At 41.4% G+C, this 14,486-nt stretch overlaps 1 protein-coding gene across 13 annotated transcripts in view; it reads right to left on the minus strand.

Moving 5' to 3' along the window:
• PHKB (phosphorylase kinase regulatory subunit beta) overlaps nt 1-14,486 on the minus strand; it is a 203,902-nt gene that overhangs the window by 32,741 nt on the left and 156,675 nt on the right. For all 13 annotated transcript variants that reach the window (XM_084813030.1, XM_084813043.1, XM_084813038.1 and 10 more), the window contains 6 exons: nt 12,165-12,248; nt 11,491-11,595; nt 10,290-10,372; nt 10,109-10,199; nt 1,961-2,022; nt 1,501-1,663 (listed from right to left, as the gene is read on the minus strand). In XM_084813030.1, the coding sequence (XP_084669156.1) occupies nt 1,501-1,663; nt 1,961-2,022; nt 10,109-10,199; nt 10,290-10,372; nt 11,491-11,595; nt 12,165-12,248 (588 nt within the window). The remainder of the gene's footprint in view (nt 1-1,500; nt 1,664-1,960; nt 2,023-10,108; nt 10,200-10,289; nt 10,373-11,490; nt 11,596-12,164; nt 12,249-14,486) is intronic.

Consider the following 14,486-nt stretch of genomic DNA (forward strand, 5'->3'; position numbering starts at 1 on the left):
ATAAAAGCCAACAATAAAAACAACAATTAAAACCAACAATAAAACCAACAATGATGTTAACAGCAGCAACAGTAGCAGTCATATCAATAGAAGGCCAAGGTAAAATAATATGTTTTCAAGGCCTTCTTAAAGGTCTGCAATGACGGAGCATGGCTCCGATGGCAGCTTGTTCCAGATGGCAGCTTGTTCCAGAGGTGTGGAGCCACTGCAGAGAAGGCCCTCTCACTTGTGTTCACCCACCTGACTGCTCTCATGGGTGGACAAATAAGAAGGGCCTCTCTTTCTGATCTTAAAGGGTGGGCAGGCTGATATGGGTGTAGGCGGTCCTTCAAGTAACTTGGTCCCAAACTGTTTAAGGCCTTAAAGGTCAAAACCAGCACTTTGAATTGGGCTTTTCATTGCTTTTCATTGGTGCTATATACATACAAACAGGTTCTATTCCATTCCCCCATCCCCACTGCCTGGTAGTGTTTTTCCTTCCATCACTCAGGGAGCAAGAGCAGTCTTCACTGACCTATTTGGGGTCCCTACTTCCATTTTGTTTTGTTTTGGTGGGGGGTGGACACATTTGTGCTCAATCCAAGCAAAATTAATATCTCAGATTTCTCTGTTGATTTCTATGGGTTGCTCTCAGTTCTGTCCGTGGAGATATTTAAAAGTAGTTTCTCATTGTGAACCAGGAAATGTCCTATCCATATAATGAGATGGTTTTCCCTGAATCCTTTTATATCTACATGTCTCTTCTTTCTTTGCCCTTCTGTAGCCACTCCATTCCATTCCCTCTCCTGCCTGGTTGTCAATTTTTTCCCTCTCTGTCAATTACCATTCTGTGATGATTGTGTCCTCACTGGGCTGTTTTTCAGGGTTTTGCAGCTCTTAGGTTTTTCTTTCTTAAGATTTTTTGTACCCCTGCAAACCTGGAGTTTATTCCAAATCTGCTGATACCACCATCTTATACACACTCTGTGAAGTTTGGGGTACATTTGCGCAGGTAAATGTGAATTGAAAATAGAGGGAATTATTACCATGGAATACTGGATACTCCCAATGAAGGATACTATCCCCTATGTTATAATTCGTTAGAATAGGGATGTCCCTTTCACCCCACAAATATTGTTGGACTGCTATTCCCACCATCCCTCACCACTGGCTATACTGGCTAAGACTGATGGGAGATGCAATTCAGCAACATCTGAAGGGTCACATTTCCCCCATCCCTGCCTTAGAAGAACCCCTAAAATGGTTATGGTACAACAAGTTAAATAGCCAACCTGGAGAACTCTATACAGATGATGTCAAATTCAGTATTTCCTCTATTATTAATACCTTCCACATTTTCTATACGTTTTGACAAAAAGGTGATTTTTTGAATATTTCATTAATATGATAGCTAATTTAGATGTGTGTGCCTATCATTTAGAAAATCATCTTCGATAACTGGTATGTCTCAAGAGAAAAACTGATGGGATACAGGAATTTTAGCTTCTTCTATATACTTACATTCAGTTTCTGAAGAATCTCATAGGTTGACTTGTTTTTCCAATCATTAACATTAATATCTGGTTGTTGTTCCAATTCCGTCACATTTGGTGTGCTGGTCTGTCTCTTGACTTTTGAATGCTTTGGAAGTTCAAGTTCCTCAAAACTCTTAAATTCTGGAGACCTGGAAAAATAAATAATTGAAGTCTCCAAAATCTAAAACACAGTTTAATGATCAACCTTTGTAATTTGATTTCAAACTAAGAAAAAGAAATCTGAAAAGGTGTTTTGAGATGCACTCAGCCTTCCCCAACCTGGCATCCTCCAGATGTGTTGGACTGCAATTCCCAGCCAACATAGCCATTGAACATGCTGGCTGGGAATTATGGGAGTTGCGGTCCAACACATCCAGAAGTCACCAGGTTGGAGAAGGCTACTATAGGTTAATCTTTTGCTCTAATATGGTTTCAAGTATACATACTCCTCTGTATCACTGATTCTTAAGAAATCCAGTTGTTCAACCACTGCTCCAGAAATCAATGTCTGAAAAGGAGGAGAGGAAGGGGATGAGAGAGAAATAATAAAAGTTAGCAGTGACATTTTGGTATTTGTACAGGATGATCCAGAAAGTGGGATATATGGAACCTATTCCCTCCCACTAAAACACCACCAAAGTGTGGTGTAGTGGTTAGTGTGTTGGACTATGACTCGGGAGACCTCAGTTCAAGTCCCTGCTCAGCCAAGAAGCTCATTGGGTGACTTTGAGCCAGTCACTGCCTCTCAGCCTAGCCTACCTCATAGGGTTGTTGTGAGGATAACAGTAGGGGAGGAGAATTATGTAAGCCACCTTGGGTTCTGTCAGGGTGGACACTGAGCCCATAGAATCCCAGAGTAGTTCTGATTCTGAGGAAGAGCAGTCGCTCCTGGGAGAGGAGCGCGCTACTCTTTCCCAGGGCCAACAGCTGACGGAGATTCCTCCCACCAGCATTCCTAGTTTAGTTAGCAGTCCAGGGAGTGACCAGGCACAGATAGCAGACTTGGTGGATGCGCAACACAGACGCAGAGAGCGGCGCCAGATGGAGGGCGTGGAAAGGAGGCGTAGTGCCAGGTTGGCGCGCAAACAACGGCTGCGCCCAGAGGATCCAAGGGAAAAGGGGAGGGACTCTCCCTAGTCCTTAAGTTCAGGGGTCTGCCAGTAATTCCCTTTCAAACGGGGAATAACTGTTCCAACTTAGGGCATAGGTACTGTGCTGCTCAGATCTAGTTGCAAACGGTATAGTTGTTAAGTTGTAAAAGAAGAATAAAGCTTTGAAAGGAATTCCTTTGTCTGTGTCTGGACTTGGCTACTGGATTAGACTGAGAGAGGCCTCCAAGGAGCCCTTGACAGGTTCCTTGCTAGAGGAAAAATGCAGGATAGAAATGTAATAATGAATGAATGAAAAAATATCACTGTGGATAGAAGTCGGTTGCTGTTTAACAAAGCAAGGAAGAATTTCTTGCCATCTATGGTCATTAACTTTGGCCTCCCCCATGCTGATCTCGCTTAGGGTCAATGTGGAAAGCAAATTGCACACTAGTTCTTTGTTACAATTTGCCAGGTGGAGGTGCTTTAGAGTAGAGCTTTTCAGTGGGAAGTGGGAAGGAGACCCTCTAATCCTCAAAGTGGGGGTCACCTTAACAGATCTCAGGGCCTAAAACGATCCAAACTGGTTGTGCAACTAGGGAAAGTCCCCAGGAATTTGGCAAAGGGGAGCGGTGCTCAACCTGTGTTGGTCTCTTCCTTGGTGAACTAGTGAACAGGTGGATGGGGTTACATCTATGCTGTATTATGCCCTACCCATGCCTTGGGGGTTCCAAACCACTTTTGGATTTGCTCTAAAGTTGTGGTCCTTGAACATCAGCCTGGAGTATGCATCTGTTTGCTGATCCATCATCCTCATTCTGGGCATAAGCCAAGAAGATGCTGAAGCGTTTTGAAGTATATTAAAGTACTAAAAATGCTGCAGAGCCTTCCACCAGCACTCCAGTACAATTATACAAACACATTATTTAATAGCTAATTACATGGATTATATTCTCTGAAATAGGATATGTGCTGGAAAGTTTTTGCACTGCCGCTGTTCCCGTTGGTTCCCCCAAGAAGCAAGTCTTTCTGGATCTGTTACCCTCAGCACATGGCCATAAATCATATATCCTCACCACCACCTCAAGCAACCCTTCAATGCAGTTACAGGTCACAAGGCAGCTAAGTTGTCGTTCTTTAACTCAGAGGTTCTTAAAGATATGTTAATGGAATCATTCCCAGTGCTGGTTCCAAGTTTTTGAGGGCCTTTGGGCAAGACACCATCAACAGGCCCCTTCTCTCATTGACTCTACCTTCTCACCACCATTGTCTCCAGTTGCTATTGCTCCTCATCTTTTTTTCTTCAGAGGAATCCAGCGAGCAAACAGGCAATGACATATACTATGCCTCCTTCTCATGACCACTTATGTCTGGACCAAAGTGAGATGGAGGTTAACAAGCAGGTTGCAATGATGAAGAGGAGGAGCAAGTCCAGGCGCTCTTGTAAGTGGATCCCTGCTGGGGTGGAGGCCCTTGATGGATGCCTGACCATAACTACCCTTGACCTACCCTGCATACTTCTCCCCAAATGGTGAGGGACCACTGCTATTCTGCTTATAGTCTGTTTCCGGGTGGGGTGGTGGTGACAGCGCCCTGCAATAGTTACTCCTCTGCATGCTATTCAATCACTGCTCAGTGGATCAAGATAGCTGGTAATGGCTCAATGTGCTGTTCTTCACATGAGTCCTAGAAATTGGGGACTATCTGGAAGCTCTTTTAGCTCCCAAAAAGTGGTTTGGAACTCTTTTAGGCTTTTGTAGAGGGAAAGTGAAGAGAAAAGGAATAAAACAGAAACATATCTAAACCACAGAGATCTTCACGAAGATGCTGTTTCTTGCATAAAGACAGGGCTGGTGTCAGGAGCGCTCTGGCGGCTTCTCCCAGTAGATTCCAATAGCCAACTCAAGACACAGACGAAAGGATTTCTTTTCAAAGCTTTAATCCTTTTACAACTTAATGACTCTTTCAGATGCTAATCACCAGTGACTAAAGCAAGGAACAGCAGGGTAGCCTAAGTTTCAAGTAGTCAGTTGATCCCCGTTTGAAAGAGAGTCACTTGAAGACCCAGAACTTATGGGCTAGAGAGAGATGCTCCCTCTTTCCCTTGGGTCCATGGGAGGCGGCCGTTGCTTGCACGCCAAACAGGCACTATGCCTCCTTTCCGCGCCCTCCATCACTCGTCGCTCTTTGCGTCTGCGTTGAGCGTCTAAGAAGCCCCCCTCCCGCATTCCCTCACTACCCGGGTCGCTATCTATCTCTGGAATGGTGGCAGGAGGAAGCTCTGCCAGGTGCTGAGCCTGTGAGGGATGAGCTGGCCCCTCTCCCACAGATAGCTGTTTCTCCTCAGAATCCGAACTGCTCTGAGGCTCTATGGGCTCAGTTTCCACCCCAACATCTGGTCTGAAAAAGCCAGATCCCTTCTTAGACATTTGGCTCTGACTTCCAAGCCTGAAGATGGCACTATTCAGAAGACTAACTTCCAGACACTTCTAGAGAAATACCTCCATATTTTTTTTTGTTCTTCTAACAATGTGCTGTGGTACAGATGGTGAAGCAAACTTCTGTGGCTTTATCTGATTTCCTCTCCTCCTGCGTGTGTGTGTGTTTTCTGTAAGGGTCTGCATCTTCTCCCCAACCCCTCCAGCTGAATTATCTGCCCAAATATTGTTCTACTGGAGAACAATGCTACACTTTCTTTTATTAATATTTTATTAGTTGTGTGTATTATTTGCTATTAATTCATTTAATATTCAATATAACTTCTAGGAGAAAAGATGCATTACACTGAAACAATTTTAAGCCTTCTGTTAAAATGGGTTTCCCAGTAATAAAGAAAAAGAAATAGACAAAAGTACAGTGAGACTTTGAACTTATATAACAAAATATATTTGGATAGCAATGCTTCCACAATAGGAGACTGAGCTGACTGTGAACATAGTTGTTTGGGGGTTTTTATTGCTGATGTTGCTCTTCTCTATTTAACTTGTATAATCCCCTTGAGCACAAATTATGATAAAAGAATTATAGGCTGCAAATGTGAAAAGTATTATGGCTAAGGTTCTTATAAATTCTGCAGCTGAAATGGCTGGAAACTCTCTCTCTCTCTCTCTCTCTCTATATATATATATATATATATATATATATTTGCTGCCATATGCATACAAACGCAAAAGCTGGAAGTAAATTATGAACATGCAGTATATATTCCGTTTAATAGATAATGCATTATCGGCATTTCACAATCTCAATATTTCACGTTTTCCCTCTTTGCTTTAATGAAATGGCTGATATCCAAAACATGACAAAGGATTAATTTAGGAAATTAATGTTCAAACATTAGCAAAAAGAAATGCAGTGTTATTAAAATTTTAGAAATGTAGTGTTCAAAGATCAGGTTGATAATGCCAGTATAGCTCCAGTGACCAATCTCAAATTCCACACTGAGGGTACTGCAAACACATAGCTATATAGCAGTAGAGTTAAGCACTCAGGTAGTTCTTTAGAAGACAAAAGGAACAGGAACAACAACCGAGACTTTTGCCCACTACAGGCTGGTTTCTATTTCAACCAAAAAGATAAGGGTTTTCAACATTAGCCCATGTAATTGGCAAAGAGCATGATGTCTCTGGGATGGCCTGGCCTGGCCTAGCATTAAATATAATGGCCTTTTGCCTTTGCCTGATCAACAGAGCAGTACCTCCTTACTTGCTGCACTTCACGCTCCAGCTTCCAGTTCAGGCTACTGCCATTGGGAAACAAGAGCTAGAGAACCCATCCTCCAGATCTGGATTTGTCTATGGCTGCTCACCAGGGGTCCATAGATATTAACTTGGCTTACTAGCTACCCATTATTTAAGGTTGTTGTCAATCCCCTTCCTATATCCTCTGGCACGCACAGAAAGATTGGGAGAAAGGCAGGGGCTCCTCTCACTGGTGCAGCAGTATAGTGAAAGTAGGAAACAGTGTAAGAGTCTCCCTCTACCCAGAAAGGATTCCTATTGTTTCTTACCTGTTCAAAAAATGCAATGGAAATTACATCTCTGGGGTAGAGGTCTGTGTGGTACTAGGTGTCCTGTTCACCGGACGGTTGGGAGCAGCTGTCCCAATGAGCTAGTGAGTAAATTTGTGGATATCTGCTTTCCATGGCTCTGTACTATTTCAGGCTATGGGTTGATGCCCTATGCTGTAGCTTGGGTTGCAGGGTTCTGCTATGGTCTGGTCTTAAACAGAAGTCTCAATAAGTTTCACAGGGAAGCCACACAGGAACAGATCAGCACCATGGAAAGCTCTGAGTGGTACTGGGGCTAGAAGCCAGACAGGGTTATCCATCTGTTGCTCCAACAAGGAGCAGAGCAAGACTGAACCTTAAATAAGTGTTTGGCTTTGTTTAGGCTGGTTGGCCCCACCTCCATACTGAGTGAGGCTTTGTCTCTTAAAGGGGCCTGGCCTGTTTTGGCAATCTCAATCTGTGGCGACAAGGGAGTTGTGGTATGCTAGTTTCCTCATAGCCAAAGTCCTTGAAGTCTAAGGATAGTACTATGACCTCCTGTGGACTCAGGGGAGCTAGCCCTTTCTGTATTGAGTTCTCTCCCTGAACCATTAACTCTGGAGCCTCTTCTGAGAATAAAGGGTTGGGATCCTCCAAGGATGAGGGCTTGGAGTCCTGGTCCATGACAGGCTCTGGCCTGGCCCTATATGGTTGGCAATATAACTAAGGGGCCAAACTACATGGGATTACACAGATCTGTAACCCAACCTCCCGATGTTTCTATTTTTAGTTGAAAGTAGCTCCAAGATGTCCAATTTTGATTGGAACAGCAGTGGGGGGTGGGGGGAGGAGAGAGAGTTTAACTAATCTAAATAGCCTCACTATCAAGCTGCTATTTGCTCTATTGTGGAAAGCATACAGGTACCTGAATAGATTTTCCTAGCAAGGCAAACAGCAGCTCAGGCTGCCTGTTGTATAGCCTACATACAGCACCAGAAGAGCAAACTCCCTCCCCATCAACTCCTCCACTCAAATCAAAATGGAAAGCCCTAACAGCTGCATTTAACCATAAATAAGAATATAAGAAGAGCCATGCTGGATCAGACCAAGGGTCCATCTAGTCCAGCATTTTGTTCACACAGTGGCCAATCAGCTGTCAACCAGGAACCCACAAGCAGGACACGAGTGCAACAGCACCCTCCCACCCATGTTTCCCAGCAACTGGTGTACATAGGCTTACTGCCTCTGGTTCTGGAGGTAGCACATAGCCATCAAGACTAGTAGCCACTGATAGCCTTTTCCTCCAGGAATTTCTCCAAGCCCCTTTTAAAGCCATCCAAATTGGTGGCCATCACTACTTCCTGTGGTAGCGAATTCCATAGTTTAACTATAGTCTGTGTGAAGAAGTCCTTCCTTTTATCTGTCCTGAATCTCCCACAAATCAGCTTCATGGGATGACCCCGGGTTCCAGTATTATGACAGAGGGAGAAAAATGTCTCCCTATCCATATTCTCCACACAATGCATAATTTTGTAAACCTCTAGAATTGTACTAAATAGAGATGTTAGGAGATCCAATAATAGATTACTAAAGTATCCTGGAATTGGGGCCTAAAAAGCCTTCCCTTTGTTGTGCTTGCTTTGGATTTGACCCATATAATTAAGGAAATGAACTGATGAATAAGAAAACACCATGATTATTTTTTTTAATCTAGACAGAGCACTAGTGGTTTAATTAGAGCCACTGTGAAAAAATCCAACAACAAAATCCTCTGATTCTTTCACATAAGAAAAGATTAATCCAGCAAGTCTAATGGGGGAACAATTATGTTACTTCACGCAATGTGACAGGAGCTCCCAAAGTTATCTCAGGTATTTATTTTATTTGTATCCCACCTTTCTGCCAAAATAATGGTACTCAGGGTGACTCAAAATAAAATCCAGATTAACAATATCTTAATTTAAACATAGCATAAAAACAAATACATTTAAAACACAATTATAAACACAACAATAAAAACAAATAAACAGTACCAACCAATAAAAAAAAAAAAACCTTCAGCAACAGAGTGGCTTACATGTCAAAAGCTTCCTGAAGAAAGACATATCTGCCTACTGGCAGAAGGACAACAGAGAGGGGGAGTTCTAGAGCCTCAGAGTGGTCACCAAGAAGACCCGCTCTCAGTTCTCATCAAATGCACCTCATATGGTGGCGGAACTGAGAGAAGGGCCTCCTCCGAAGATTTGTATGGTCCCAAGCCATTTAAGGCTTTATAGGTCATAATCAGTGCTTTGAATTGTGCCCAGAACCAGACCAGTAGCCAGTGAAGCTGTTGTAAGAAGGGAGTCACATGCTCCCTGTAATCAGAGGAACCTATGTTGGGTCTCTCTAATCAAAATGCTACGGTTAAATTAAGATGATCGAAAACAAATGGTAGATCATGGGGGTGGGAGGCAGAGGAGCCACACTTGAAAAAAATAACAAAGGTGGAGGACTTGATATGAAAGAGACCATATGGAATCTTGCAAAAATGCTCAAACTAAATCTAGGATATAGATAAGACAAGAGATGCGCCAGGAAATCAATTGACACCCAGCTCTAGCATTGTCAAGGAATATAAAGTGAAGATAATGGAGTAGGGATCTCTTGCTCACCCAGAGCTCTGAGTATGCATGAAAACCTTGCAAAGTTCAGGATCACACCGTACTGTACAAGCAAATTTGGTTCACACACATCATGCTATGATTCACAAGGCTGGGAAGCAAACGACAGCTTCTACAAGAGTGTACAATCATTTAATTTTAGTAATATCTAACTTTCAGTCACCTTTTCTTGAAGATGTAAAGAATATATTATGGTGCAAAAGCTAGGGACATCTTCAATACCTCGCATGAAGTGCTCAAAGCATAAAAGAGATCTCAGTAAAAACTAGCCCAATGGCAAGCTGGCTTTAAAGGTTGTTGGGCAGGGGGAGGGAGCTTTTCTTTTTTCTTATTTTGAAGTTAACACCCATCATGAATAAGAGATACAACATAAATAGCAGTGATTGTCAAAGAGATTAAACATTCTTCTGAAGCACTGATTATTAAGATAATCTTCATGGAAAGGCAATGAGTGAGGAGAACAACTGTCCTCTGAGGACTTTGAAATAGCCCAGCTTTAAAAGAATAACACAAGGGCACACTTTGTAACAGATGTCTATGAAAATTTCCATATTCCATATGACAGCATGTCTTTTTAATCAGATAAACTATTACTTTAAACAAGCATGCAAATTCCCCTGTATGCACAGGAATAGAAAATGCATGCACGCACGCACATATATTACTGTGAGATTTTATCACAGCAGATGCAAGATAGTTGTAATTAAAGCCATCAGGACCACCTAAACCACTGGTTCATATTTATTTCTGGGCACAGTGAACATCCAGACATGACCCTTCCAGTTTTCAAAAATAATAATGACTGAATTTCATCTGACAACAATACATAATTCATATACAAAACAAGCAGCATACCTGCAGCCTGTCTACATGAACCTTCACTCCACCGACAACACCTTTCTTAAAGGTGGCAAGCATGTCAAGTATTGGATTGAATCTGCTTCCCCTGATTATATGAAAACAAGAAAAACTTCAATATGGCAAACTTTTAAAAATTGTAGAAATTGTGTGCGCTTTTGTATCCGTAATGGCTTACCTTATATTATCCTCCCGAATAAGCACAAGGAACAAGGGGCGACCATGCATTTTCCAGTACTGCTTAATGAACTGCAAAGCGTTCTACATAAATACAAAAAAGGAGGTGGAATGGTGCAAATACAACACTGTGACCACAATAAACTCATGAAATTAGCAAAACAAGCCAGGTGTTGTTGTTGTTTAAAAATTAAACCTCACAAAAGCAGTCCTAGGTTGGCTCAATATGGGGGTTCCTGGGGATGATTTTGTGACATGGAAATGAAACCTCTGGAAACCACCAAGTCACTCTCAAACCCAAGGAAATGAAGGGAAATTATACAGCAGAAACATTTGGTGTGTTTTATTCCAAAAATACCCTTTACAAGCCATCAGACGCTAAATGCAGCTCAGCAAAATCTCTCAGTGGAGAGCCGCCTTTCAACTGCTCCCACACAGTTCAGCCAAGGAAGGGAGGCCAGTTCTTTAACTCCCGCTTTGTCATACCAGCCATGCTGTCCCCTACCCATGAATAAAATTCTGAAGCTTACCTATGGAAACCTGTATTGCTAACACCTCCAGTCAGTTCAACATCCGCCATCCCCATATATTTATTTATTTATTTATTTATTTATTTATTTATTTTGTGATATTTATATACCACTAAATATAATACAATCCCTAAGTGGTTTACATAAAAATACTGTCCAGGCTTTTCAGTTCTCTCCCCAACTGCAGTTTTAGAGCTTTGTGATTAATTCTAAATTTAACATTTTACAAAGCTTGTACTGGGTGACTACCCTATGATACTTCTCTGTGGTTCATGTTGCTATTTAACACCCCATTACACCCTCTTTTATCAAGGTTGTCTAGCTTCTGCCTTCATCTTTGTCCTGCGTAACTGCATCACTTAAGGCCATTTGAAATGCTGTAAATGTCCTACACAGAAGCACTTATCTCTAGGAAAAGGAATGCAAAGCCCACGGATTTTGTGGGATTGCAAATGAGGAAAAATTACTATGTTGCAAATGACATGTGCTGCTCAATCCAAGGCAGATTTACTCAAAATAAGCCACACTGTGTTCTCTGAGGGTTACTCTCAGGTAAACCTCATGGAATTACAGCCACAGACTGAAAACATACTGGTAGAAGGCCTAATAATCTACTGTCTAAATATTAAATTTTTAAAAATAAAACATCAGATTTTACAAAAAATAAGATACCTTAATGTCATCAATCAGCATCATAACATCCTGGGACATGTAGAAATCACTCAGATCAAAGATGATTGGATAGCAAACCACAGTTTTGCCCAGTATTCGATATATCTACAGAGTGATAATTAAACATAATCAATTTCTTAAATATACAGAAAACTGGAAACCAAATCTTTGTTCTGGTGGGAGAGAAAAAATCACATTCTATTTTATAATTAAACCCAGTCTGTGACAATTTGCTGTTTTAATTAAGTAGCCAATCAGACAAACAATGCAAAAGCCACAAAAGGTTTGGTGGTCCTTTAAATACTAATACATTTATTGTAGCATTGGTTTTCATAGGTAAGAACTTACTTCAGCACATACACGAAAGCCATCAGGTAAGTTACCATTGAGATAATTTTTTGTTAATGCAGCCTTTCCCCAACCTAGTGCCCTCCAGGCATGGCTGGCTGGGGGATGCTGGGAACTGTAGCCAAACACATTAAGTATATGGTAAACTTAAATAATTTAAAGCTGAAACTCTATACCTGGGAGTAAGCCCCACTGAACTCAATGGAGCTTACTTGTGAATAGTGTTGTATAGCATTACACTCTAAGTCACTTTCCAAGTCTACAGAATTTAGACCTCCTCTAATATTTACACTACAGCATGCAGAAAAGAGATTCTTTGCAAGGACCTTTGATGATCCAAGGCAGCCAATTGGTCGGTCGGGTCTTCCCGAGAGTCCCAGTTTGTCATTGATCCCCAGATGGAAGTAAGCCTGAAAGACATTGCAGTGCACAAAGTCTAATACCCAAACAACACCGTTAAAAGTCAGTCTTGAAAGAGCAGTTGTAAGAAGAGCCTTCTGTGAGTTGGAGGGCAGAATGGCTAAACCCTGGTCTTTTCATCTCAAAGTGATCAGAAACTCCTTCAGCCCAAATAAGGATATTTATGTTCTCTGAGAGATGACAAGTGAATGTGAACAGGAGAGGGAAATTATCTGGAACACTCCCCACCCCCATATCACCAGTTCATACTTCCTGCACACAAGATAGCTTCACTGAACACATTAACTCTCAGGGCTCTAGCTAAGGCAATCCATCTGTGGCTTTCTGAGCCAAGTAGACTGCTGGGAGCATGGTCAATGGTTCTGCAGCACGGTGACCTTTCAGAAATTAAAGGTCATCTTGCTGAGGAAAAGCTAGGAAAAGAGCATTCACTGGGAGATTGTGGAGCTGCTTGGAAAGAAAGTCAAGCACACGTTAAAATTAAACTTGGAAGCCAACCAACAAAAGAAAACAAATGTTGCTGTTACTGCGCCATCCACAAGCTTTATAGTCATCGTTATTTGTTCATAAACTCTATGATAAAAATAATACCACAACCAAGGTCTGGTTCACAAAGAGTGGGATTTTAGACTTTGGCCCAATTCAGATAATCTTCCCAATCATTAGTGACTTTTGTGCTTGCGCACTCCATCATTTCTTCCACTGTTGTGCACCAGTTCCCTCCTTTATTTCCAGGCTGTCTAATAATAGCTACAAAGTGAGGGAGACAGGCAAAGAGAACCTAATAGCGTGCCCCAGTTGGACTCTCCCCTCCCTACTATCACAGGGCCCCCTACCACTAACTGCCCTCTGCGAAGGAGCCTGATGAGTTTTTATGTTTTGATATCGCCATTTTATTATTGTCTTTTGATTTTACTTTTTAGCTGCCTGGGAAGGATTTGTAGCCTGAAAAGCAGAATATAAATAATCATAATAAATAATGTTTGTTGTGATGTCTGAACTGGGCAACTATGATTCATGATAATTTCCAAACCATGGTTTCTAAACCCACTTCAAACCATCATTTCAAATAATGATGTGAAGTGAAACATCCTTCCCAAATTTGCCAAATGATTTGCAGGTGATGAATTTGGGAGGAGTATTTCAGTTATTATTTCGAAGGTGTGATTTTGGGCACCAAACATTTTTGAGCCGACCTCCAAAGTTGCATTACTGATTAGGCAAATAGCAATTTCTGAGAAGGATTGGGGGTTGCTACAAGTTTCAAATAACGGCTTGTAGAATAGTGTTAACCATACTTTGCCTGAGTCAGACATCACAGCAAAATGGTTAGAGGAAACCAGAAAATTGAGAATAGAATTAGCATGCGAGGTGGGAGAGGGAGCACTCAAGTCTGCAGTGCTTTCCTGATACTCTAAGCCATGTTCTGAAAAATCAAAATGTGACATCTGAAATTGATATTTTTTCTCCTTTTTCTCTGTTGTTTTAGTGTTGTATGGAGGTTTTGGAATGGGCAGAAAGGGGGATGTTATTGAAAGATCATCATGCTTGCTTACTTTTATGTCCTTTTTAAATATCAAAACTCAATAAAATAATAGGAAAATGAAGAGCAAGAAACTAATTTTTCATACATAAACCAGATTTCTCCACTATAAGTCTCCAAGTTAAAAGAGAGCTCAAAATCCTTCTCTGTGGTCAAGGATATTAACCATTTTTGGAATATGAGTCCAGTGTACAATATTCAAATGTGACATTGCCATTCAGCTATTTGTTGCAAAGGATGGAAGCCTTACTACCTAAAACAGGTACATTTTCACTTAAGACCAAAGAGAGCTTGACTTTCTCAGATTGATCTAAAAAATTCTACATGTCAGGATTTTCACTGTCAAGTGGTATAGAAGTATAATCATCCTTTTTTGCTTTCTCTCAAGACCTATTTACAACTCGAAACATGTCTTTACAATTCTGTTCAAAACCTTTTAAAAAGATATCTGTTATACTGAAGTAACAAAAACAAAGGAAAAGCAAACCATGAACTCACTTTCTACTTATAGGCCCAATCCAATAATTTCCTGCAGTCAGGACAGCTCCAATGCATACCTAGAACTCTCCAGCTACAGGCTCCATCACTCATTTCAATGGAGAGAGCAGATCTACAAGTGCATCCCTATGAAGTGAAAGGGGCCACCAACATGCAGAAGGCCCGTAAATGTAGACAAGTATGAACG

Source organism: Heloderma suspectum, chromosome 8, assembly GCF_057233095.1.
Source record: "Heloderma suspectum isolate Gila_16-S chromosome 8, 16-S_ref, whole genome shotgun sequence".
In the NCBI taxonomy this organism is placed as follows: Eukaryota; Metazoa; Chordata; class Lepidosauria; order Squamata; family Helodermatidae; genus Heloderma; species Heloderma suspectum.